This window comes from Ursus americanus, chromosome 28 (assembly GCF_024610735.1).
Source record: "Ursus americanus isolate L20-20 chromosome 28, mUrsAme1.1.p, whole genome shotgun sequence".
Lineage (NCBI taxonomy): Eukaryota > Metazoa > Chordata > Mammalia > Carnivora > Ursidae > Ursus > Ursus americanus.
Genome location: NC_142154.1, coordinates 18,878,928 through 18,906,235, shown reverse-complemented (window position 1 = coordinate 18,906,235; position 27,308 = coordinate 18,878,928). Strand labels below are relative to the sequence as shown.

At 38.9% G+C, this 27,308-nt stretch overlaps 1 protein-coding gene across 1 annotated transcript in view; it reads left to right on the top strand.

Moving 5' to 3' along the window:
* The window catches only part of TARS3 (threonyl-tRNA synthetase 3), a 73,269-nt gene that overhangs the window by 26,251 nt on the left and 19,710 nt on the right, over nucleotides 1–27,308 (top strand). Inside the window, exons 11-15 of the mRNA XM_045795371.2 lie at nucleotides 6,770–6,936; nucleotides 8,831–8,993; nucleotides 15,841–15,978; nucleotides 19,640–19,717; nucleotides 19,802–19,902. Of these exons, the coding sequence (XP_045651327.2) occupies nucleotides 6,770–6,936; nucleotides 8,831–8,993; nucleotides 15,841–15,978; nucleotides 19,640–19,717; nucleotides 19,802–19,902 (647 nt within the window). The remainder of the gene's footprint in view (nucleotides 1–6,769; nucleotides 6,937–8,830; nucleotides 8,994–15,840; nucleotides 15,979–19,639; nucleotides 19,718–19,801; nucleotides 19,903–27,308) is intronic.

Sequence of the window (27,308 nt, the reverse complement as noted above, 5' to 3'; positions counted from 1 at the left end):
TTCTTGTGCTATGTCCCTGGAGGCTAAGCTCTGTGGACTCTATCACCTAGGCTACGTACCTTCCAGTAGGGATTCACTGTGAAACCATGGTAGGCCAGAGGGCCTTGAAGAATCACTGAAGATTATCCGAGACTTCAGCAGGTGGTGATGACCATGACAGCTGCTTTTTGGATGGGCTATGCTGGAAAATCAACACAGCCCCTGACACCTTGAACTCTCAAGGTTGGGGGTTGAGTGTGTGGAGAATAAACAGAAAGCCTCTATGGTGGCCTGAAAGGAATCTCGTATCTTTATAGATGCAAGACACACATGGCTGATGATTAGGCCCAAGGCCTGATTTGTACGGGCTGCAGAATTGTAAAGTCATTTAAATTCACAACCCCAGTGGTCTCTTATGCTAAGGTAAGGGAACTTGTGGGAAAGAGTAGATTCCTGAATTTTGGGATAAGACTTTTTGGCAGACATAGATGAGGCAGAGGACTTGGAACTCCCAGATGCCTTTGTCTGAAGAAATCGGCCTTTCCATGCCAACAAAAAAACCCAAAAAAACCAGTCAGGGACCTTACTTGTTTTTTCTCTTGGTTTTCTGTTATATGGTCTTGCCTCTTCCCATATTTAGTAATTTTTTATTATATCTAAATATTGTATATAAAAAGAACTTCAGAGGCTATAGATAATGTCATCTCTCACTAGAGTGTTTACCCCCTGCCAAGACTGAAGACTAATTGCTCAATCCAATTAAAGATTGAGCTGAGTTAGGGCTGGGCTTCCATTTTGATAAGACGCAGTCTACCTGTTTTTCATCTGTATTTCTAGGGCATGACCCTGTGGGGTTTCCAGTTGACCGTCTGGTCTCTTCAGCTCCAAAAGACTGGAGGAGAGTCAGTTCTGCTCTTTGAATATGTGCGACTGAGTAACAAACTATTCCAAATCTCATCCGATTACTGCATTGGCTCAACATCTAATACTATGTCACCTGAATCAGGTCTAGGTGCAGATGAGGCTCCTCAGATGCAAAGTACAGATCACCAAGTGCAGTTCTGCTCATTGTAAGATTGTGGACTAAAGGGACAAGCTATCTGTGGGCCACCCCCCCAACATTATGTGATAACAATAGAGAAATAGGATGCAGTACATCCTGCCATTCAAAGATGGGTGGAGGAGAGTAGTAGTCAGTGATCTGTAGCAATCCTGACAACCCCCTCGTCCTTTCTCCCTGGTCAGAAAACGCACTTTGGTTAGGACTTTTGTCTCTGCATGGGTTGTGGTTCTGCCCTTTGAATCATCCTTCCTTTACCATGAGAAATAGCCCATGTAGACCTCGGAGTAGCTTTCTCAATATTCACAATCTGTTTCTTTCAGTAGGATTTTGGGGTTCCAAGGCCTCATTTCATTTTGTGCTGTCTCTGTCCCTTTTAGTCTAAGCCAGTACAATTCCTTTAAAAGCTTCACGGAGTCTTTTATATACATTTATAATCAACACTTAGGTGAAAATCACACCTCTGTCTCTTTATGAGCCCGATCCTTCTCTACCTGTCTGCCTGTGAGGCTGATGTGAGACAGTACACTTAAGATTCTTAAAAGCCTTCATGTTTGGGGTGCCTGGGTTGCTCAGTCAGTTAAGTGTCTGACTTTTGGTTTTGGCTCAGGTCATAAACTTGCGGTTGTGAGATTGAGCCCCACATTGGGCTCTGGGCTCAGTAAAGAGTCTGTTTTGGATTCTCTCTCCCTCTCCCTCCTGCTCGTGTGCACTCTCTTTCTCTTTCTCTCTCAAACAAATAAATAAAATCTTATATATAAAAAAAAGCCTTGACGTTTAGCTGATGGAGTCTACCAAGCACAGTTTTAAGACTCTCAGAAGCCCTAGCACCTACTCACGTAGATCATTCTGAGGTCTTCACAAGTGGCATACAGCCATATCCTCAAGAGCTTTACCCTAAGGCCATGGTTTATTGGTGGTAACCTGTACTTTATCTTGTGCTGAGGCCATTCTCGCCTTGTGAGTCTTTTGCTGGGAGAGGCTAAGGATGCAATAGTTTTATTTTTGAATCCAGCAGGTCCTAGCATTTTGATACTTCCTCTCAAAAACTTAATAGTACCCTGTTTAGTTTACGTCTCTCTTGTGTTTTGTCATAGGCAGCTATAAGAAGTCAGTTGTCCGTTTCTTCTTTCTGCCTAGACACATCCCTAGCTACAGTCCGTGAATTCTTTGGGCACTCTTTCTGTTTTTCAGGTTACCTCAGGTGATAGTGTTACCAGTTTTCTGGCACCACATAACAAGGGTCCCCTTTTCTTCATCCTCCAATATATTTTCTTCACTGTCCTTCCAAGTCCTCAAAGACCATCTCTAGCCTTCTGGCTTCCACCCACCACCTGGCCCCAAAGCCAAGGCTGCATATTTTAGGTTGCTGTTATAGCAGCACCCACCCCCAGTGCATATTCTGTTCTGATTGTCTATCGCAACATAACAGAGTGTCCTGAAGCTTAGTTGCTTAAAATGGCCATTTTTTTTCAGTATTACCTCTAACGGTCTAAGTGTTAGGCTTATCAAGGTGGTTCTTTTTTTAAAATTTTTTTAAAAAAGATTTTATTTATTTATTTGACAGAGAGAGAGACAGCCAGCAAGAGAGGGAACACAAGCAGGGGGAGTGGGAGAGAAAGAAGCAGGCTCCCAGTGGAGGAGCCCGATGCAGGGCTCGATCCCAGGACTCTGGGATCACGCCCTGAGCTGAAGGCAGATGCTTAATGACTGAGCCACCCAGGCGCCCCTGTCAAGGTGGTTCTTACATCGAGTTCCTTATATGACTCCATTCAGGCAGCGGCTGATGTCAGAGTTGCTGATTGAAGTTTAAGTTACTTTTGTTAAAATGCATACATCTGAAGCTTACAGCTCAAGAAATTTTTACATGTATATACATCTGTACAACCACCACCCAAATCAAGACATAGAACAGTTCCATTCTTTTTTTTTTAAGATTTTACTTATCTATTTATTTGAGACAGAGACAGAGAGACAGAGAGGGAGAAGAGAGAGAGAGAGAGACAGCACACACACAGGGGGAGGAACAGGGAGAGGGACAAGCAGACTCCTCACTGAGCGTGGAGCCCAATGCAGGTTTCGATCCCATAACCCTGAGATCATGACCTGAGCCGAAATCAAGAGTTGGATGCTTAACTGACTGAGCCACCCAGATGCCCCTAGGACAGTTCCATCCTTTCATAAGGTCCTCTTGCATCTTCCCAGTCAATACCTGCCTCCCCTCTTCTCACCTGACATGAACTTGCTGATTTCTATTAACCATAAATCAATGGTGCCTGGTCTTAAACTTCATGTAAATGGACTCATACAGTATTAGCTATTGTGTTTCAGGCTTCTTTTGTTCAACTTAATGTCTGAGATTCATCCAAATTTTGCATATAATTTTTTTCTGTTGTTTGAGGTATTTCATTTTGTGACCACAGAACAGGGTAGTTATTTGTTCTCCTGTAGGTGTACATTTACATTTACTTTGTTTCCGCTTTGGAGCTATTATACGTGAAGCATTAAACATTCTGTACATGTCTTTTGGTGGGCACAAGTACTCACTTCTCTTGGGCATATACCTAGGAGTGGAATTGCTTGGTCATAGGGTGGTAATGACTGACTTAAGAAAATACTGAATAGTTTTTATGTGGTTGATCCATATAATGTTCCTTCCAGAAATGTATGAACATTCCAGTTACTCTACATCTGCCTCAACACTTGGTATTATCAGTTTGTCATTCGGGTAGGTACCATGGTATTATTCTGCATTTCCTGATGAATAATGATGTGACAACCTTTCCATATGTTTGTTGGTTATGTGGATATCCTCTTTCGTGAAGTTCCTGTGTAAGTATTTTGCCCATTTTAAAAAACTGAATTGTCTTTTTACTATTGATTTTTAGGGGCTCTTTCTTTATTCCGATGTGAGTCATTTCCTAAATGTGTATGTCGTGAGTGCATTTTTTCAAGCTGCAACTTATCGATTCACTTTCTTAATGATGTCTTTTAACCAACAGTTCTCGTGTTTAACAAAGTCTGGTTTATTATTTTTTTTTTCTTTTCTGGTTAGGGCTTTTCATGCCCTGTTTAAGAAATCTTTGCCTATTTCAGAGTCATGAAAGTATTCTTCTTTGTTCTAGTCTAGAGGCTTGACTGTATTTGTTTTCAGACTCAAGGCCATGATCTATCTTGAATTCATTTTTAGGTTCCACGGAAGAGAGGGGTCAAGGCTGATTTTTATCCACAGGGTTATCCAGTAGCTTCAGTACCATTTATTACTGCAGTAGAATCTTTGTCCTAAACCATTATGTCTTTCCAGATATTTATTCTGCTCTTTTGGTGCCTTTGTTGTCTGTCCTTGCTTTGATTGCCGTAAATTACTATAACCTATATATTAAGTCTTAATACCAGTAGTTTAATGAAGTTTTTAAATTTTATTCTTATTCAAGATTATTTTGGCTATTCTAGATTCTTTGTGCTTCCATATAAATTTTATATCATGCTTTTCATTTCCTAAAAAATAACTGCTGGGATTTTGATTGGAATTACATTCATTCTATAGATTAATTTGTAGATAATCGACCTTAACCACATTGAGTTTTCCAATCTATGAACATGGAAATTTTGTCAGTTCATTTAGTTCTTTCTTTTCCCTCGGCAGTATTTTGTAACTTCTGTTTTAGAGGTCTTGCACATCTTTCATCAGGTTTGTCCCTAGACATTTAATTTTTTTTTTAAGATTTTATTTATTTATTTGACAGAGACAGTGAGAGGGAACACAAGCAAGGGGAGTGTGAGAGGGAGAAGTAGGCTTCCTGCCAAGCGGGGAGCCCAATGTGGGGCTCAATCCCAGAACCCTGGGATCATGACCTGAGCTGAAGGCAGACGCTTAACGGCTGAGCCATCCAGCTGCCCCTAGACATTTAATTTTTTGAGTGGAAATGATGGAGAGACACATAAAAAGGTGCCCAACATCATTAGTCATCAAAGAATGAAAACTAGAGGCACCCACGTGGCTCAGTCAGCTAATCATCCGACTCTTGATTTTGGCTCAGGTCATGATCTCAGGGTTTGAGATCAAACCCCTCGTCAGGCTCTGCACTGGGTGTGGAACTTGCTTAAGATTCTCTCTCTCCCTCTGCCCCTCCCCCTGCTTGCTCTCTCTCTCTCTTCAGAAAATAAAGAAATGAAAATTAAAGCTTCAGTAAGCTCAGTGTCCACTAGAATGTCCCCCCACCCACCCCATGGCAGAACAACAAACCTGAGAATGCCAGAGATTGGCAAGAATGTGGAGAAATTCTAACTCCCACTGGTAGGAATGCAAAATGATACTGCTGCTTTGTAAAACAGTTAGGCAATTTCTTACACAGTTAAACATATGCTTACCATGTGACCTGTCAATTCTGCCCCTAGTTATTTACCCAAGAAAAATAAAAATATGCCCATATAGAGACTTGTATTTGAATGTCCACAAAAACTTTATTTATAGTAGCAAAACTGCACAAAGTAAGCTGTAAACATAATGACATTTCTGTCATACGGCATACTTTAAAATCATTCCCAAACACATGAGTTGCTAACATGATTAGCAATTGTTTCCAGAGTGGATTAAAAGTCCATTGATTATTATCTCCTGAGCCAAGCTTTAAAATACTCTCTAGTCAAAACAAACAAGCAAACACAAAAAATTCTTCAACTTTTGGGACCTTGTTTAATCTGAATATATAGAGGCATCTGACATAGCCACAGAATAATTACTGCCATTTGTAATGATCTATAATTTTGTTAAAACTTTCTAATTTAGTAAAAATGAAGGATAGGTAAAGCAGCTTACTGAATGACTGAGACCCAGCTATCCACAACTGGACTGAAAAGATACTCTGCCAAAGAGTAACAGTGGCATCCTTTTAAGTGCTGTGAAACGAGTGTTGTTTGTAATTTTAAAATATTATGTTTTATACTTTTTTAATTGTAAGAAAAACTTCCTTACTTCATTAAAATATGCTGGTCTGGATCTGTGCCAGATATCCCTTAAGTGATTAACAAATGGTGAGAACTAAGAAACCAGCAACAGAGATCATCTGATTGATACCTTGAAGAAAGAAAAAGTTTAAATAAAATAAGAACTTTAGTTGAGAGATTCTCTTTTCCCGTCCCGAGTGATTGAACTGGGGAAGCTGTTGATAGGTAGGGAGGAAGAGAAGCTGGTTCATGACTTTATAGATACCAGCCACTTATTGTGTTAAAAATTAAAATTCTCAGCTTCATTTCTATTTAAAACTAAATAGATCAAAACTAAATTTGCATGCAACATAGCATTCAGGCTTATTGAGTTATAAAGTTATTCTACCTCTTAAGTAATAGAAAAATACCTGCTGTTTATCTAGAATGTAGAAGGATTTGGGAATTTGTAGTTATAGAAAGTTTATATATACATTAAGAATACATAATAATATATATGATATGTATTATATATCATATCAATTACTAATTTTCAAAGAATTAACAGATTATGTACTATATACTATTGTATAGTATAAAATACAGATACTTAAGGTGAAAATGCTATACATTAATCTTTATTTTCTGATCCAGAAAGGACCACACCTAAAACTGAGGGCACATTAACCATGAATTAATATAAGATGTAATCCCAAATTAAGAAATATTCGCTCCTAGTTTTACTTTGCATGGAATTGTGTTCTGTCGTGCCACATTTTAACATTGAATGTGTTTATCTTAAAGGAGGAATATCACCGACGTAACTTCACAGAAGTGCTCTCTCCCAACATGTACAACAGCAGACTCTGGGAAACCTCAGGCCACTGGCAGCATTACAGTGAGAACATGTTTGCCTTTGATATTGAAAAGGACACGTTTGCCCTTAAGCCCATGAACTGTCCAGGGCACTGGTGGGTATTAAAAGTGAAGCAGATCTTTGCATAAGAGCACATAGCATACTTCATCACAGTCAGCTTTTAATATTACTAGTTTGCTTTTTTGGAGTTAAGGGATTCCTTTAATCTGAGGAGTGGTGGCTACCAGTCATCTTTACCAAGTTATTTCATTCTGGAGAATGCATTTACTCTCCAAGTTCTGTTTGACCTTGGGCAGGTGTGGAATGTTCACAAGAAACCATTTAGTTCATGTGCCTCTTAGAGATAGAATTATATATCACTTTTATAAATTATTGTATATGTTTTTGTAATAGGAATACACTTCAAATATACATATTTGCAAAACATTTAGTTCTTATATACTGTTTGGATTGATTAAAACAAGACCAATGAAGTCATAATCAATGGGTTACTGGATTTCATTGATTGTAAGATACCTTCCCACGCACTCCCCCACATTTCAACATCCTTGAAATTAGAATGCATCATACAATTGGGGGCATCTTAGCATTATGTCATAACATATTGGTGGTTTTCCTTTCTAGTGGAACATAATATAGTGATACATCTTACAATGTTGTCTTAGATTCTTTGAAAGAATGTAATTATCATAAAGCTGGTATGCAAATTCAACCTTGTAAGACAAGTGTATTTCACAATAGGATGTGAATAGACATGAGTCTCCACAAAAAAACATCCCAGCCTTGTAGTTTTGTATCATCAGCATACATCGTTTCTAGTAAATTGGCCTTAGAAGATAAGTATAAAACCTCAAAACAAACTGAAGAAAACTCTTTGCCCTTTTCAGTAAAGACTAAAAGAGAACTTTCCAATGACAGCATGTAAAAAAAATATATTTACCTTTAATTTTGTGAAAACTGGTATATAAACATTCCATTTGCTCTCTTTTTAAACAGAAGGTGGAAGCTAACCTAGAGTCTTGCATTCTTTAAAATACTGTGTTAACTTTTTAACTCAATTTCCTATTAGGTACCATTTGAGGCTATAGCCTATGATTTCAACTATAATTATAAGGAAGCCTGAATGAAAGTAGGGAATGAAATCTTGATTTTCATACCTTGGAATAAGGAAGTAGGATCACAGTGGCTTGGTGGTGATGGGATGAGAGCCAAGAGTGGTTTTTTTGTTTTTGTTTTTGCAGAAGAAAGGTCTTTTATTCAATGGGGAACAACTGTTGAGTGCTTATGGTGCGTGGTGCTAGAAATGCAGAGGTGACACAGTCCATTTCCTCAGGGAGCTCATGAGCAGAATGGGACAGAAGCAGATATGTAGACAATCAGTTATGAAAAAGTAAGTTCAGTGCCAAATTAGTGGCATGTTCCAGGTGATCTCAGAGCCTGAGGAGAGACTGCCTAGCCCCATCTAGGAAAGTGTCCAGGGGGGCTTCACTTAAGAAGTAGCCTTTGAAATGAATTGTACACAGTAAGTAGAAATTCACTGGGTGAATAAGAATAGGGAACAGAGTTTCTGGAAGAGATAACAGACAGGGCTCTTTCTCAGAGTGCTGCAGTAATGTAAATTCAAGGCTCAATAATTCCTAGTAGTGTTTTGTTTTGTTTTGTTTTGTTTTGTTTTTTTTGTTTTGTTTTGTTTGAGAGAGCGTGAGCATGGGGAGGGGCAGAAGGAAAGGGAGTGAGAATCTTAAGCCCTGACTTGGGGCTCAGTCTCACAACCCTGAGATCATGAGTTGAGCCGAAATCAAGAGTCAGATGCTTAACCAACTGAACCACCGAGGTGCCCGAGGAATTTTTTTTTTTTAATTCTGATCTAAGAACCAGAATAAGGTGTTTACAAATCTTGAGGCTTAACTGTAATTTATTAATATTTAGATAATTACTTAATCTTTTCTGTGCTAAGTTAAAGCTGTGTGTTGTTGCATCTTTTCTAGTCTAATGTTTGCTCATCGTCCACGATCATGGAGGGAAATGCCCATCAGATTCGCTGATTTTGGAGTTCTTCATAGGAATGAATTGTCGGGAACTTTAAGTGGCTTGACTCGAGTTAGGCGCTTCCAGCAGGATGATGCCCACATCTTCTGCACAGTAGAACAGGTAAACAGTAATATAAGGTGAAGCATGGTTGACACAAATTCAGTGTGTTGCCTCGGACACACCTCTTAGTTTCAGAGTCGCTATAGAATAAGATGTCTGTTCGCATGTCTGAGGTCTCCTTCAGCTCTAATTTAATTTTTGATCCTCTAATTTGGTAATAGATAGTAATTTCTTATCATGAAATCTATTATCTTTTCCTATCAAGTTTCTTCCGGTTTTATTAACTTAAATACATTAAGTGGAATATTTTAAAGGATTTGGTAGAATTTTGGCTTTTCTGTTTGTTTTTCACTATTGCCTAGAAGTGAGAGTTTACTTTTTCAGGTTTTCATGTCAGTTCAAATAAAATTGCCATGAAAGAGTCCACTATCAAATGATTTGACCTAATTGACATTAATAGAACACTTCAACCAATAACAGCAGAGTATCCATTCTTTGAAAGTACACACAGAACATTTACCAAAATAGACAATATTCTGGGACTAAAGGAATTCTCAATAAATTTCATACAATTCATACAAAATATGTTCTCTCATTCAATTCATATAAAATATGTTCTCTGGCTACAGTGGAATACAAGTTGAAATCAGTAACAGAAAGCTTATCTGGAAAATCCCCAAAAATTTGGAAAGTAAATAACATACTTCTAAATAATCCATGGATCAAAGAAGAAATCAAAGGGGGAAATCAGAAAATATTATATATTAAATGAAATGAAAGGAAATACAACACATCAAAATTCATGGGATGTCATTAAAATGGTACGTAGAGGGACATTTGTAGCTCTAAATGCCTATATCAGAAAAGAAGAATGGTTTCAAATCAGTAACCTCAGCTTCCACTTACTAGACTAGAAATAAGTACCAAATTACATCAGAAGTAAGCATAAGAAAGAAAATAACAGCAGAAATCAATGAAATAGAAGAAAAGAAAAACAATACAAACGTTCAGTAAAAACCAGTCTGGTTCTCTGAGATGATCAATAAAATATAAACTTTTAGTCAGACTGATCAGAAAAAAGAGAAGATACAAATTAAAAATACTAGAAATGAGAGACATGACATTACTTCAGATTCTATAAACGGTAAAAGAATAGTAAGGCATTATTATAAACAATTTTATGCCAGTAAATTTGGCAACTGTAAAATTTGGCAAGGTAAAATGGACAAATTCTTTGAAAAACAAACTACCAAACTCTGCTCAAGAAGAAATAGATAACCTGAGTACCCCTTGTCTATTAAACAAATTTAATTGGTAGTGAACAGCCTTTGCACAGAGAAAACTCTAAGCCATGACGGAATCCCTGGTGAATTCTACCAAGCACTGAAAGGAAAAATAATACCAGTTCTTCATATCTTCACCAGGCATTAACAAGAACCTCCCACACACTTCATAGTGTCAGTGGAGACCATCTGGGCCTCGACTTCCACCCTCATCTGGCAGTAACAAGGTGCCTCTCCCAGTCCCTGTTTGCTTGCTGTCAGAGGAGGTCTAGTGGAGAGATAGGATTTTACTACCACCCCACAGTAATGAGGCCATGCATTCAATGTGGTCAGTAATGGCCATGTGAGGAACAATAACGAGATCCTCCTACCTCTCCCTGCCAACATGTTATCAGAGGAAACCTAATGGGGAGCCAGAAATACCACTGTCACCATCAATAATGAGGGGTTCCTGCTTCTTTCATGGGTTCCCAGTGGGAAACCTAGGCCATCTATTCCCACTTTGCAGTAACCAGGAAGTACTTCACCCTCCCTGTTAGAGCAGAGTCTATGGGAGCCAGCTAAAACAGAGGTTTAAATAAAATTAAAGGTCTTATAACATACTACCCAAATTTTAAATTTTATAAATCAAAAGTCACTCATGCCAAGATTTAGGAAAACCTCAACTTAATGAAAAAGGACAATCTACACTAATGTGGAGATGACAAGACTATTAGCATTATCTGACTAAGATATTAAAGAAGCCATTTTAAGAATGTTTTATCAAGTGATTACGAATACACTTGAAAAGAAATGAAAAAAATAGCCTTAACAAAGAAATAGAAAATCTCAGGAAAGAAATAAAAGAGGGGTGCCTGAGTGGCTCAGTTGGTTAAGCAGCCAACTCTTGGTTTTGGCTCAGGTCATGATCTCAGGATCCTGGGATCGAGCCCCTCATTGAGCTCCATGCTGTGTGTGTAGCCTGCTTGAGGATTCCTTCCCTCTGCCCCTTTCCCTGCTCTCTTTCTCTCTCTCAAATAAATAAATCTTTTTTAAAAAAATAAAAGATATCCAGAAGAACCAAATGGAAATCTTAGAACTGAAAAATACAACAACTGAAATAAAATAGTGGATGGATTCATGAGTAGAATGGAAGGGACCAAGAAAAGAATCAGTGAACTTGAAGGCAACAATAGAAATGACCCAGTCTGAACAACAAGGAGAGAAGAGACTGAAAGAGAAATGAACACAACTTCAGAGACCAGTGGGACCAAAACAAAATGTCTAATATTTATGTCACCAGAGTTCTGGAAGAAGAGGGAATCAAGGGTGGAGGTGAAAAGTACTCAAAGACAAATGGCTGAAAACTTGCCAAATTTGGCAAAAGACATAAGCCTACAGATTGAAGAAGCTGAGAAAACTCTAAAAAGGATAAGCCCAAAGAAATCCATACCAAGTTATGGCGTAGCCAAACTTCTGAAGACTAATGACAAAGAAAAATTTTGAAAGCAGTGAGAAAGAAATCAACATTAAGATTTTTTCCCCACAAGAGCAGATTTCTCATCAAAAGCCATGGATGTCAGAAGGAAGTGAACAATACTTTTCAAATGCTGAAAGAACTGTCAATCCAGAATTCTATATCCATATCCTTCAGGGATGAAGGGGAAATCAAGACGTTAAGCCTACCTTAAAATAAGGGCTACCGGAGGTTCTCTAAATGGAATGGAAGTGATAAAAGAAAGTCTTGGAACATGAAGAAGGAAGAAAGAAAAATTATTAATAATTTCCTTTTCCTTTTGAGTTTTCTGAATTATGCTTGATGGTTAAAGCAAAAATTATAACACTGTCTGATATGGTTCTGAGCATATGTAAGAGGAAATGTGTAAGAAAATTATACTATAAATGGAGTAAAGGAGGTAAGGTTTCTATATTTGAACTGGCAAAATGATGACATCAGTAGGCTGTTATGTAATACCTAAAGAAACCACTAAAAAAAAAAAAGATACACAGATATATGCTTAAAAATAGATAAAACGGAATTCTAAAAAATATGAAATTAAGCCAAGGAGAGGTGAGAAAAAGAAAACAGAAATGAGGGGCGCCTGGGTGTCTCAGTCGTTAAGCGTCTGCCTTCAGCTCAGGGTGTGATCTCAGAGTCCTGGGATCGAGCCCCACATCAGGCTCCTCCACTGGGAGCCTGCATCTTCCTCTCCCACTCCCCCTGCCTGTGTTCCCTCTCTCTCTTTGTCAAATAAATAAATAAAATCTTTAAAAAGAAAAGAAAAGAAAACAGAAATGAATAATAAGACAGTACAAGAAGGAAACAATAAAAACAACAAAAAAGACAAACTTGAATCTTAACATATTATATTAAATGTAGCTTGTTAAAATAGTCTATTAAAATTGAAATATATCAAAATGTATGGGGCACTGCAGAAGTAGGGCTAAAAAGTAAACAGATAGCACTAAATGTATATATTATAGAAGAGGAAAAGTCTTAAATCAATATCTAGGCTCCCACCTCAAGACCTAGAAAAAAAGAAGGGTAAAATAAACCCGAAATGATAAGAAGGAAGGAAGCAATAAAGACCAGAGCAGAAATCAATGAAATTAAAGACAGAAAAAAATGGAAAAAGTTAATGAGACAAAAAACTGGTTCTTTGAAAAGATTAAGAAATTGGTAAGAAAAAAGTTGGAAAGACAGAAATTACCAATATTAGGAATCAATAGGGGATATCACTAAAGACCTTGAAGACATCAAAAATATAATAAATGAATATAATAAACAGCTGTACATAAATTAGTTTGATAACTTAGTTGAAATGTACTAATTCCTTGAAAAGCACAAACTACCATAAATCACCTGATAGGAAATAGATCATTTGAAAATCTCCATCACTATTAAGGAAGTTGAATTTGTAATTCAAAAACTCCCCAAAAAGAAATATCCAGGCTCAGATTTTTTTCACTGAAGCATTCTATTGAACATTTAAAGAAGAATTAGTACCAATTCTATACACTCTGTTCTGAAATAGAAGAGATTACTTCCTAGTTCATTTTATGAAGCTAGTATTAACCGATACTAAAACCAGACAGAACTACAGACCAGTATCCCACATGGATACAGGTGCAAAAGTCCTTAAGATAATATTGGCAAATAGAATTCAACAATATATTAAAACTATTACACATCATTAGCAATTTATTTAGCCTTCAGGGATGTGAGGCTGATTCACTGTCAGGAAATCTGTCAATGTCTTCCACCATATGACAGGCCCATTCGTGGGAATGTAAAATGGTACAGTCACTTTCAAATACATTTGGGCAGTTTCTTTTTTTTTCTTTTATATAATAATATTTTTTTTATTATGTTAGTCACCATACAGTACATCCCTGGTTTTTGATGTAAAGTTCTATGATTCATTAGTTGTGTATAACACCCAGTGCACCATGCAATACGTGCCCTCCTTACTACCCATCACCAGCCTATCCCATTCCCCCACCCCCCTCCCCTCGGAAGCCCTCAGTTTGTTTCTCAGAGTCCATAGTCTCTCATGCTTCATTCCCCCCTTCTGATTACCCCCCTTTCTTTATCCCTTTCTTCTCCTACCGATCATCCTAGTTCTTATGTTCCATAGATGAGAGAAACCATATGATAATTGTCTTTCTCTGCTTGACTTACTTCACTTAGCATTATCTCTTCCAGTGCCGTCCATGTTGCAGCAAATGTTGAGAACTCGTTCTTTCTGATAGCTGAGTAATATTCCATTGTATATATGGACCACAACTTCTTTTTTTTTTTTTTTTAAAGATTTTATTTATTTATTTAACACAGATAGAGACAGCCGGCGAGAGAGGGAACACAAGCAGGGGGAGTGGGAGAGGAAGAAGCAGGCTCATAGCGGAGGAGCCTGATGCGGGGCTCGATCCCATAACGCTGGGATCACGCCCTGAGCCGAAGGCAGACGCTTAACCGCTGTGCCACCCAGGTGCCCCTGGACCACAACTTCTTAATCCAGTCATCTGTTGAAGGGCATCTCAGCTCCTTCCACGATTTAGCTATTGTGGACAATGCTGCTATGAACACTGGGGTGCATATGGCATTTGGGCAGTTTCTTAAAAAGTTAAACACACACCTACCATACAACCCAGCCATCTTACTCCTTTTTTTTTCTAAGAGAAAAAGAAAGCACGTATTCATACAAAGAGTTGAAAAAAAATATTCATTGCAGCTTTATTTGAAATAGCCAAAATACAGAAACAACCCTAATGCCCAGTAATAGGTAGATGTAAAAAAGTAACTGTGGTACATCCGTTCGATGGAAAACTACTCCGCAATAAGAAGGAATGATTTATTGACACATATAACATGGGGTTTTCTCAAAAATAATTATGCTGAGTGAAAAAAGCCAGCCAAAAATAGAGCATGTGCTGCATGATTCCACAGATAAAAATTCTGAAAAAGTCAAACTGATCCCTAATGACAGAATGCAGATCCTTGCCTGTTCCCCCACCCCTTCCTAAAGGGCTCTAGTTTTGTTGGCCCTATTCTGTTTGCATTTAAACGTGCCCTCCTTTCTCCCCACCCTCACAGCCCCTAGCTCTGATCTCGCTGCTCTCTTTGGGGCTCACTTATGTTCTAGGCTCAGCTGCCAGTCTCACCTGCATCTCAGCTCTCCTTCCTGAGCTCCAGATTTTAACCTCACAGGGCCTGGTAGACCTGTCTATTTCTGCCCCCCCACACCACTGCCTCTGCCTTCCCTGTTCACTTTCTCACGGGACGCACCCACATCCTCTCTGCTGTCCAGGCCAGGAGTCCAGGTGCCCATTACTCTTTACTCCTCATGCCCAGTTAATCACAAGTCCTATTGATAGCTCTCCCTAAATGTATTATCCATTCCTGAATAATTTTGTTCATTCCTGAGTTTCCAGGATCCAGCACAAATTCCAGCTACTTCTCTCTGGTTCAAACCACCATCACCTCACTCCTAAACGACCCTACCAGCTTCCCTATGGGCCTGGCTTCTAGATTTGCCAATCCATTTCCCATACTTGAAAGGAACAGATTGGATTGTGTTAGTCTCTTGCTGAAGAACCCTTCATTGGTTTCCCATTGCTCTCAGAATAAAAAGTGCAAACATTACGCTGGCTTTGACTTAATTTTCTCTGGCCCCTGCCTGATCACCTACCACCCTTCTGTGCCCTCTTCCCTGTCATGCACAGCTTGGTCCCACGGCAGCTTCCTGTGGCTCCCCTGCCCTAGCCTGCTCCTCTGTCCTCTGGGTCTTCACTCTCACTATTTCCTCCGCTCCAAAAGCTGTGCCCTAGCTTTCCATGGAGAACTCTTACTTACCCTCTGGCTACAGCTTGGCTATCACTCCCTCTGGACAGCCACCCTTACCTTTTTGTGTGGCACTGCTCATGGTGAGGTAGCCTTGCCTGCTTCTTTGTCCACCATCTGCACTGGACTGGGAGCTGCTGGTAGCCTGCTCACATCTGGCGTGTGGTGGGCATTCCCTGAATATTTGGGTAAGGAGTGGAGGAACAACCAAAACAGTGTCATTGACTATATAGAAAAACATGCTTTATTTCTTAATTTAATTTGGTGTTAACTCTTTAGACTATTTTGTTTGCTCTCATTTCAGATTGAAGAAGAAATAAATGGCTGTTTGCAGTTTTTGCAATCTGTTTACTCAACATTTGGCTTCTCCTTTCAACTAAATTTGTCAACAAGACCTGAAAACTTCCTAGGAGAGGTTGAGCTATGGGATGAAGCTGAAAAGGTAGGAGGAGACAAAGTACACACGTTCATTTCTGTGAGTGTGGAAACCACCCGAGTGACTGCACTTACCTTGCATGAGGAGAATGCCACGCTTTGCAATAGAATTGTTTAAACTGGAAGTTATGGGATAAATGCACAGATTGTAGAATATGGCTGTCCAGTTTTCTTTGTAACAGTGATAATAACAATATGTTTGTTTCGAATAGTTTAAAGTTTATATCAGGCTTTTATTTATACTCTTTCAATGCCAGTCACTAATAACCAATTTCCTAAGTTTTTAAAGGAATCATCTGATTTGCAGACAGTCTTGCTGTGTGTGAGGCTTATTTTAAACTTGCCTATTGAGCCTCGTTAGTGCGGCTCATAGATGTAGACACACGCACGCCCGATACTTGAATCCCCTCCACAGTCAACACCGAAACTCACATGTCGCATCTCAGCTTTGAAAAAGTCAAGATTAAGGAGCTCATCATACTGCTCTTTTTTTTTCTTTTCTTACTAAACATGAAAAGAATACAGTACATCTCCTGTGTCAGTTTTTATTTGAAATGAGAATGGTATTATGGTCAGACACCCCAAGAATGCCTAAACCCTGACCTGCCTGTTGGCCCACCTCTTCATGGACTATCACGGAGGCTGATCACACAGATGATTAAGGAATTAAGAATCAGAGGAACACTGTATTGATAGTGTTACAGTTAGTTTTCTGTTAGGTACTGAGGCAGGCAAAGACTGGGTAGCAGCAGTTTAGGCTTGAGATCTAATGAGGGTCTTCTCCTCCCCACTGTCACATGCCCATCCTAAATGCACCTTCTTCCGTATCTGTTGTGAGGAGGAAGAAAGTCAAATTAGACAGCCTGCCCCTGCCTAGCCACATGGAAGTAGGAAGAGAGAAAGAGGGCACAAAGCTTGACTCTGGAACACCTTTTGCTTAGTTTCAAAGGTTAGCTCCATGACTGAATTATAGAAGAATCATTAAGGTCTGAAATGGCGATGATGATGATGATGATAATGATGGTGATAACACCTACTTGATAAGGTTGTGGTGGGCTTCAATGGAATAATTTACGTGAGGAATTTGTCATAGTGCCAGGCACATGTAAGTGTTCAGAAAAGGTTAGGTGTTGGTATTATTAATAGTAATAGTATTATTACCATTGTCATTACTCCATACATGCAGTACAGGGGGCTAAAAAGTGGGTGGACCAGGTATGCGCCTGGCACGGGGAGAATGGACTGGGGTGTTCCACCATATTTTTGGCCTCTTTTAGCTCACTGATTGTTCCCTTAGGAGGTGGGAATCCTTCCACTCTGGGGGAATTTCTCCCTTGATGTCTACCCTTGATCTGGGAATCAGTGAGATGAATATATATTTTTTTGTCTTCAGATGTCTCTGAAATGGTTTGAAAGAGACATTTGTTAAATCAGCTCCAAGGCCACATTTTTCCTGGATCATCAGTTCACTGTTACCTTATTTCTTATCTCAGATTGTGTGTAGTTATGGAACCCAGCAGAACGCATTGGAGAGCTATGCAGTATAACCATCAGATGACAGCTTGTCCAAATAACCAAAATGTCAGGAGCAAAAAATACCCTAGATTTGAATGATGTGAGTTCTATTTTCTATTAAGTTTCATCACGAAATCTGTGACCTAAAGAAAATCCACTTTTTCTTGTGAAATTTAAAATCCAAAAAAAGTAGTTTAATGTTCTATCCAATTTTTAAATTTAACCTGAGCTCAGCGATAGGGTTCCCACTCAGATAAATATGAAGGGAGTCTGGGCTCCTGCTTCAGCAGACCTGATCTGGCCTCTGCCCCTGGAACCTATGTAAATCCGCCAGCTCCTTGGAGCTGGAATAACTCCACGCCAAATCTCTCCTGTATCCCACTTTTCCAGCATTCCTCTGAGTCATTAAGATCCGTAAGAACATTCCAAGCCCACACCCACACAATTCCAAGCAAATTGATATGTTTAGAGCCCAGCGTGTACCACAGCGTAGACCCACAGTGGTATTGGGAGCCAGAGACCATGTTTACCTGGGAAAGAAAGGTAGCCAGCCAGCAGGAGAGAAAAGGAGATCCTAATTTCTCCTCTACCAGGGTACAGCCAGTGTCCATAGATATGAATTACAATGGTTCAGTCTCCCCTCAGACATACACTTCCTCTCATACCTTGCATAAATTGAAAGTGTTCTTAGCCTTGGCTGTTCCCATCAGGCTGTCTGATTACTGTGTCCTCAGAGGCCCAGTGAGGATCAGTGCCCTCTACTTTATGCTTTCCCCCAAAACCTGGCCTTTCTTTGGCTTTTTAATTCCTTGGGAACCCCATAAATTCTCCCCATTACTTAGTTGCCTCCTGCAGCAGGGCCTCATTTTCTCTGGGAATATATTCCAGTATCTCTTCCCCATGCAGAAGGAGAGTAAGGCAGAGGCTAGCCTCCCAGCCTGTCAAATGAATCTGTGGTGGTGGCCTTCTCCAGTCCTAGGTAGAACGCAAGCTGCTTTAGTAGGATCAGGCCCATGAGGGAGCCTCCTGTGATCTCAGCCAAGACCAGCACCTGACGCACTCTAACTGAGATCCCGGAAAATCCTGCCAGGACCCCAAGAGTCAGCTTTCTTGATGACTCTGGCTTTGGACCCCAGGCACCACCACTGCTCTGACTTCCCTGTGAGCAGTTTACTCCCAAATATCAACTCCCTCATGGGCACCGATATACTGAGGTGATGACAGGGCTTTGGATGCTGGTTTGGCGGTATTCCGGCCAGGCACTTAGGAAGGCCCAGGTGCTTCCCAAGGAAGCTATATCCATAGGAAATAGCCAGAAGACTCAAAGACACTTTTATTAATACTTATACCCAATCACCATCAGTTCTGAGGGTTTTCACTACAGTCTAAAGTCAAGGAATTTATGTAGCTTAGGCTGAAGATCAAGATGGGCCTCCTGCTCCCACCCACTATAAATCATAAAGGACGCCTCTCCCCAGCTACCTGTACAGAAGTATAGAAAAGCAAGAGACAGTGGCAAGGCACTTCCCCTTGGCCTTCTTATGCACCTAAACACAGAGTGAATAAAGGAAAAATATCAAAGTTTTCATGCCTTTTAATGAGTGGAGGCCTCGTCTACAAAGAGCTGGGAAGTGTGTAGGCAGAGGGGGCTTGCACTGGCTTCCCTAAACACTTCCTGGAATTCACTTCAACAACTTAGCACATTGCCTTTTAATTTTTCCAGTTACAATGTGCATGAGAGCAAGAACCATCTTCATCATCTTTATGTAGCCCCTGCTCAGTAATTTATTGGATATAAAACATGCCCAATAAATATATGTTAAGCTGAAATAGAATATAATTAAGATTTGTAATAACTTACTTTTTTGAGCTATGTGGCAAAAAATAGAGAGTACAATAACATGTAAGTTTTTTTTTTTTAAGATTTTATTTATTTATTCAACAGAGATAGAGACAGCCAGCGAGAGAGGGAACACAAGCAGGGGGAGTGGGAGATGAAGAAGCAGGTTCACAGCAGAGGAGCCTGATGTGGGGCTCGATCCCATAACGCCGGGATCACGCCCTGAGCCGAAGGCAGACGCTTAACCGCTGTGCCACCCAGGCGCCCCTATAACATATAAGTTTTAAATGTTCTCTTCTTTAAAAAAAAATAGCAACTACAGAACAGCTTGGTGGAATTTGGGAAACCATGGAAAATGAACCCAGGAGATGGAGCATTTTATGGCCCTAAGGTAAGTAGACCGTATGCCTCAAAAAGAGTAAAATTTAAAGGAAAAATAAAAGCTGTCTTTAAGCAAACATCATTTAATTTACAGATTGATATAAAAATCAAGGATGCTATTGGCAGATATCATCAATGTGCTACAATTCAGCTGGACTTCCAACTACCTATCAGATTTAATCTTACATATGTCAGGTGAGTAATTGAATATGATAAATAATATAGTATTAATATGCCAATCATTTGTCATTTGAACATTAGCAATACAAAAATAAACATCAATACATAGACTAGTAAATGTCTAGTTCTATATGTGCAATATGCTTATGTATTTTTAATTTTTTTTCCAAGTTTTTATTTAAATTCCAGATAGTTCACATACAGCGTAATATCAGTTTCAGGTGTACAATATAGTGACTCAACACTTCCATAAAACACCTGGTGCTCATCACAAGTACACTCCTTAATCCCCATCACCTACTTCACCTATCCCTCCAGCCCCTCCCTTCTGGTAACCATCAGTTTGTTCTCTATGGTTAAGAGTCTGTTTCTTGGTTTGTCTCTCTTTGTTCCCTCCCACACACACTTTGCTTGTTTGTTTTGTTTCTTAAATTCCACATATGGCCAAATTCCACATATGAGTGAATTCCACATATGAGGGTCTCTCTCTGACTTATTTCGCTTAGCATAATACTCTCTATCTCCATCCATGTTGTTGCAAATGGCAAGATTTCATTCTTTTTTATGGATGAGTAATATTCCATTGTGTATGTGCGCATATATATATATATATATATATATATATATATATATCACTTCTGTTTTTTTAAAGATTTTTATTTATTTGAGAGAGAGAGAGAGAGAGAGAGAGCACAAGCAGGGGGAGGGGCAGAGGGAGAAGCAGAATTCCCCATGGAGCAGGAAGCCAGACATGGGGCTTGATCCAAGGACCCCGGGATCATGACCTGAGCTGAAGGCAGACACTTAACCAACTGAACTACCCAGGCGCCTCTGTACCACTTGTTTATCCATTCATTGATCAATGGACACTTGGGCTGTTTCCATAGTTTGGCTATTGTAGATAATGTTGCTGTAAACATCAGGGTGCATGTACCCCCTTTGAATTAGTATTTTTGTATTCTTTGGGTAAATACCTAGTAATGCAATTTCTGGATCATAGGGTAGTTCTATGTTTAAATTTTGAGGAACCCCCATACTACTTTTCACAGCAGTTGCACCAGTTTGCATTCCCACCAACAGTGTAAGAGGGTTCCTCTTTCTCCATATACTCGCCAACATCTGTTTCTTGTGTTGTTGATTTAGCCATTCTGACAGGTGTGGGGTAGTTTTGATTTGCATTTGATTTCATTGTAGCTTTGATTTGTATTTCCTTGATAGTGAGTGATGTTGAGAATCTTTTCATGTGTCTGTTGGCCATCTGGATGCCTTCTTTGGAAAAATGTCTTTTCATGTCTTCCGCCCAATTTTTAATTGGATTACTTGTTTTTGTATGTGTGTTGATTTGTATAAGTTCTTTATATATTTTGGAGACTAACCCTTTATTAGATATGTCATTTGCAAATATCTTCTCCCATTCAGTAGGTTGCCTTTTAGTTTTGCTTCCTTCACTGTGCAGAAGCTTTTTATTTTGATTTAGTCCAATAGTTTATTTTTGCTTTTGTTTCCCTTGCCTCAGAAGACATATCTAGAAAGAAGTTGCTATGGCCATTGTCAAAGAAATTATTGCCTGTGTTCTCTTCTAGGATTTTTCGGTTTTAGGTCTCACATTTAGGTCTTTAATCCATTTTGAATATATTTTTGTATATGGTGTAGGAAAGTGGTCCAGTTTCATTTTTTTACATATAGCTGTCCAGTTTTCCCAACGCCGTTTGTTGAAGGGAGTATCTTTTTCCCATTGGATATTGTTTCCTGCTTTGTTGAAGATTAATTGACCATATAATTGTAGGTTCATTTCAGGATTTTCAGTTCTTTTCAATTGATCTGTGTCTGTTTTTGTGCCAATACCATACCGTTTTGATTGCTACAGCTTTGTGATATAACATGAAGTCCGGAATTGTTGTGCCTCTACCTTTGTTTTTCTTTTTCAAGATTGCTTTGGCTATTTGGGGTCTTCTGTGGTGCCATAAAATTTTAGGATTGTTTGTTCTAGCTCTGAAAAATGCTGTTGGTATTTTGATAGGGATTGCATTAAATGTGCAGATTGCTTTGGGTAGCACAGACATTTTAACAATATTTTTTCTTTCAATCCATGAGCATGAATTGTCTTTCCATTTCTTTGTGTTGTCTTCAGTTTCTCTCATCAGTGTTTTATAGTTTTCAAAGTACAGGTCTTTCACCTCTTTGGTTAGGTTCATTCTTAGGTATCTTATTGTTTTTGGTGCAGTTGTAAATGGGATTGATTCCTTAATTTCTTTTTCTGCTGTTTCATTATTGGTGTATAGAAATGCAACAGATTTCTGTACATTGATCTTATACCCTGTGACTTTGCTGAATTCATGTATTAGTTCTGGCAGTTTTTTGGTGGAGTCTTTGGGTTTCTACATAGAGTATCATGTCATCTGCAAATAGCAAAAGTTTTACTTCTTCCTTGCCAATTTGTATGCCTTTTATTTCTTTTTGTTGTCTGATTGCTATGGCTAGGACTTCCAGTACTATGTTGAATAAAAGTGGTGAGAGTGGACATCTCTATCTTGTTCCTGACTATAGAGGAAAAGCTCTCAGTTTTTCCCCATTGAGGATGATATTAGCTGTGGGTTTTTCATATATGGCATTTATGATGTTTCCTCTAAACCTACTTTTTGAGTGTTTTTATCATGAATGGGTGTTGTACTTTGTAAAATGCTTTTTCTGTATCTATTAAAATGATCATATAGTTCATATCCTTTTTTTTTTTATTAATGCGAAGTATCATGCTGATTTGTGAATATTGAACCACTGTTGCAACTCAGGAATAAATCCCACTTGATCATGGTGAATGGTTTTTTTAATGTATTGTTGGATTCAGTTTGCTAATATTTTGTTAAGGATTTTTGCATCTATGTTCACCAGAGATATTAGCCTGTAGTTCTCTCTCTCTTTCTCTCTCTTTTGTAGTGTCTTTTGTTATCAGACTTATGCTGACCTCATGGAATGAATTTGGAATGTTTCCTTCCTTTTATATTTTTTTGGAATAGTTTGAGAAGAATAGGTATTAACTCTTCTTTAATGTTTGGTAGAATTTGCCTGCGAAGCCATCTAGTACTGGACTTTCGTTTGTTGGGAGTTTTGCATTACTGATGCCATTTCTTTGCTGGTTATTAGTCTGTTCAAGTTTTCTATTTCTTCCTGTTTCAGTTTTGGAAATTTATATGTTTCTAGAAATGTATGCATTTCTTCTAGGTTGTCCAATTTGTTGGCATCCAATTTGTTGGCATATAGTTTTTCATAATGTTCTCTTATAAATATGTTGTATTTCTGTGGCGTTTGTTGATATTTCTCCTCTCTCTTTTGTGATTTTATTTATTTGGGTCCTTTCTCTTTTCTTTTTGATAAATCTCACTAGAGGTTTATTAATTTTATTTTTTTCAAAAAATCAGCTCCTGGTTTCATTGATCTGTTCTATAGTTTCTGTATCATTTATTTCTGCTCTAATCTTTATTATTTCCTTCTTCTGGCTTTAGGTTTGATTTGCTGTTCTTTTTTTCCAGCTCCATGAAGTGTAAGGTTAGGTCGTTCATTTGAGATTTTTCTTGCTTCTTGAGGTAGTCCCGTATTGCTATAAACATCCCTCATAGGACCACTTCACTGCATCCCAAAGATTTTGGGTCCTTGTGTTTTCATTTTAATTTGTTTCATGTATTTTTCAATTTCTTCTTTTATTTCCTGGTTGGCCTATTCATTTTTTTAGTAGCATGTTATTCAACTTCCATGTATTTGTGGTCTTTCAAGACTTTTTCTTGTGGCTGAGTTCTGGTTTCACAACATTGTGGTCAGAAAAGTTGAATGGTATAACTTTGATTTTCTTAAATTTCTTGAGGCCTGTTTTGTGGCCTACTATGTGATCTATTCTGGAGAATGTTCCATGTGCATTTGAAAAGAATGTGTATTCTGCTGTTTTAGGATGGAATGTTCTGAATATATCTGTTAAGTCCAGTTGGTACAGTGTGTCATTCAAAGCAATTGTTTCCTTCTCTGTTTAGATGATCCATACATTGATGTAAGTGGGGTGTTAAAGTTCCATAATATTATTATGTTATTAACAATGAGTTCCTTTATGTTTGTTATTAATTATTTTATATATTTGGGTGCCCCTATGTTGGGTGCATAACTATTTACAATTGTTATATCTTCTTTGTGGATTGTTCCCTTTATGATTATATAGTGTCCTTCTTTGCCTCTTGTTATAGTCTTGTTTTAAAGTCTAGTTTGTCTGATGTAAATATTGCTACCCTAGCTTTCTTTTAACATCTATTTGCATGATAAATGTTTCTTCATCCTCTTACTTTCAATTTGCAGATGTTTTTAGGTCTAAAGTGAGTCTCTTATAGGCAACATTTGATGGTTCTCGGGTTTTTTTTTTTAATCCCTTCTGACACCCTATGTCTTAATTGGAACATTTAGTCCATTTACATTCAAAGTAATTATTGATAGATATGTATTTATTGCCATTTTATTACTTGTTTTGTGGTTGGTTCTGGAGATTTTCTCTGATCCTTTCTGTCTTTCACGTTTTGCTGATTTTGTTTAGTGATATATTTGGATTTCTTTGTCTTTAGTCTTTGCTTGTTTATTAGTGGTTTTTGATATATGGCTACCATTAGGTTTGTATACAACCTCTTCTGCCTATAGCAGTCTATATTAAGTTGATTGTTGTTTAAGTTTGAACACATTCTTTTCTCCTCTCTACCCCATGTTTTAGGTATAAGTTATTATGATTTATATCCTTTTTTTGTGAATTACTTGGCTGATTTTTTACAGAAATATTCATTTTTGCTGCTTTTGTGTTTCCTACTTTATACTGTCACTTTCGGTCTCTTTTTTCCACACAAAGAGGCTCCTCTAATATTTCTTGCCGGGCTGGTTTAGCGGTCACAAACTCCTTCAGTTCTTGTTTGTCTCTGAAACTTTTTCTCTCTCCTATTCTGAATGATTATCTTGCTGGACAGAGTATTCTTCATTGCAGATTTTTCCCATTTAGTACTTTCAATATATCATGTCACTATCTTCTGGCTTGCAAAGTTTCTGTTGAAAAATCTCTTGCTAGCCTTATGGGTTTTCCCTGGTGAGTTACTGACTTCTTTTGTCTTGCTCCTTTTAAGATTTTTTCTTTATCACTGTATTTTGCAAATTTAATTACAATATATCTTGATGTGGGCCTGCTTTTGTTGATTTTGATGGGAGTTCTCTGTGCCCTCTGGATCTGGATGCCTGTTTCCTTCCCCAGATTAGGGAAGTTTTCAGCTATGATTTTCTCAGATACATTTTTTGCCCCCTTTTCTCTCTCTTCTGGGACTCCTATAATATGAATGTTGTTACATTTGAGGGAGTCACTGAGATCCCTAAGCCTATTGTTGTTTTGCATAATTCTTCTTTGTATTGTTTGTTCAGCTTCATTACTTTCTATTACTTTATCTCGTAGATCATTAATTCATTCCTCTAGCTCTTCCAGACTGCTGTTCATTGCGTCAGGTGTTTTCCTAATCTCGTTTATTACATACTTCATCTCTGATTGATTCTTTTTTAATTCTTATCTCTTTGGTAAGGATCTCACTGATGTCTTCCATTCTTTTCTCAATTCCACTGAGTATCATTACGATTGTTACTTTAAATTCTTCTTCAGGCATGTCACTTACATCTATTTCACTTGGATCTCTGGTCTGTGGCTTTATCTTGTTCATTCATTTGAGTTAAGTTCCTCTGTCTTCTCATTTTGTCTACATCTCTGCCTGCTTCTGTGTGTTAGAAAATCCCGTTATGTCTTCTACTCCTGAAAGTAATGGCCTTATGAAGAAGAGGTCATGTAGTGCCCAGGCCTGGCACTTCAGGGAGTGTCTCCAGTGTGTGCTGTGTGCTCTGCTGTTGTGTTCTGGCTGCTCTGTCCTTCAAGCTGGTCATCTGGAGAGGCTCTCTTTACCTAATGTGGGCAGTGTTTGTTTGGTCTCTGGGCTGAGTGTGGTGCGTTTTAACTAAGGGTGCCCTGGTCTGCTTGTGAAATGAGATGTGTCACCACCTCCGCTAGAACTGAGGCCCTGTAGAACTCTCTGATTGGGAGATGTGTTGTGTGGAGGGGTTTGTGCTGGTCTTCTGGGGGAAGGGCCCACTGCACTGGACTGAGGTAAGTGTGACTGAGAAGGGCAGTTCCATTGGAGTGCGGGGGTGGGGAGGTGGGAGTTGGTGTGGGCAAGTTAGGCAGCCAGTGTCCACACTGCGCTGCTTCCTGCAGGTGGCTCTGTGTTTATGCTGAAGGCTGGGGGAGGGAAATGATGCTGGTTAGCTCCTTTGTTCCTGGGGAGGCCTGTCCATGAATGCTTCCTCTCAGGGACTCTCTCCAAGAAGATCAAATATTCTCCCCACTGTGTGCCCCAGGTGCTCTTCAGTTTGCTTTTTCCATGCTGTCTTCCTCCAGGTTATTTGTCTGCCTTCTCTCCAGGACTAGGGCAGTGCCCTCCAGGCTCTATCCTAGCCTAGACCTGCTGACTCTAAAACTCCAGGCTTTAAGCCCCACTAGTTGTAAGAACTCAAGAAATTCAGTGCTTCTATTTTCTAAGCCAGTGGCTATGGGGAAACATTCTCCTGTGTGTTCCCCTATGTGCTCCTCTCTCTCTCTCTCTCTCTCTCTCTCTCTCTCTCTCACCCTTCAGCACAACCATGGCTCCCTCCACACCATAGCAGCCAGGATCCATTTCTTCCCTAAACCATGTCACTGCACTCTCTACCTTTTTTGATGTGGCTTCTTCTCTCCTTTTCATTGTGGAGTTTTTTCTGTCCATATTCAGATTGATTTCTGAGGTATTTAGGATCATTTCATAGTTATCTAGTTATATTTGTGGGATGAGGCAAGCCTAGGGTCCTCTTACTCCACCACCATCTTTCTGTCCCCAGTTCCCAATATACTCATATATTTATATACCTGCTTATAATCTATTTGGGGATCAATGTGAATTTTCTGAGGACATGGTCTAGTGGGGGAGGTAAGATAAGTAAGCGTAAGATTAGAGATATGAACAAAGTACTGTAAAACATGATCCAAACTGCTAACTCCCTGACGTGGTGAAGGGCTGACTTCATAAAGCATGAACATTGGGTCTGTATCTTAAGGATGAGGTATTTGCCAGGGAGAGCAGAGGAAAAAGGCAATTTTGTTATAGCACATCAACAACTTCTTTTTTTAATTTCTTAACATACAGTAAAGTTCACATGTGTGTGGTGTGTGTATGTGTGTGTACAGCTCTATGAGTTTTAACACCCATATAGAGTTGTGTGCCACTACGAAATTATGATTCCATCATTTCAGTAAACTCCTGTGCTGCTCCCCTGTCATCATATTCTCCTCCCATCCCTTGCCTTTGGCAGTCACCAACATGTTGTTCGTCACTGTAATT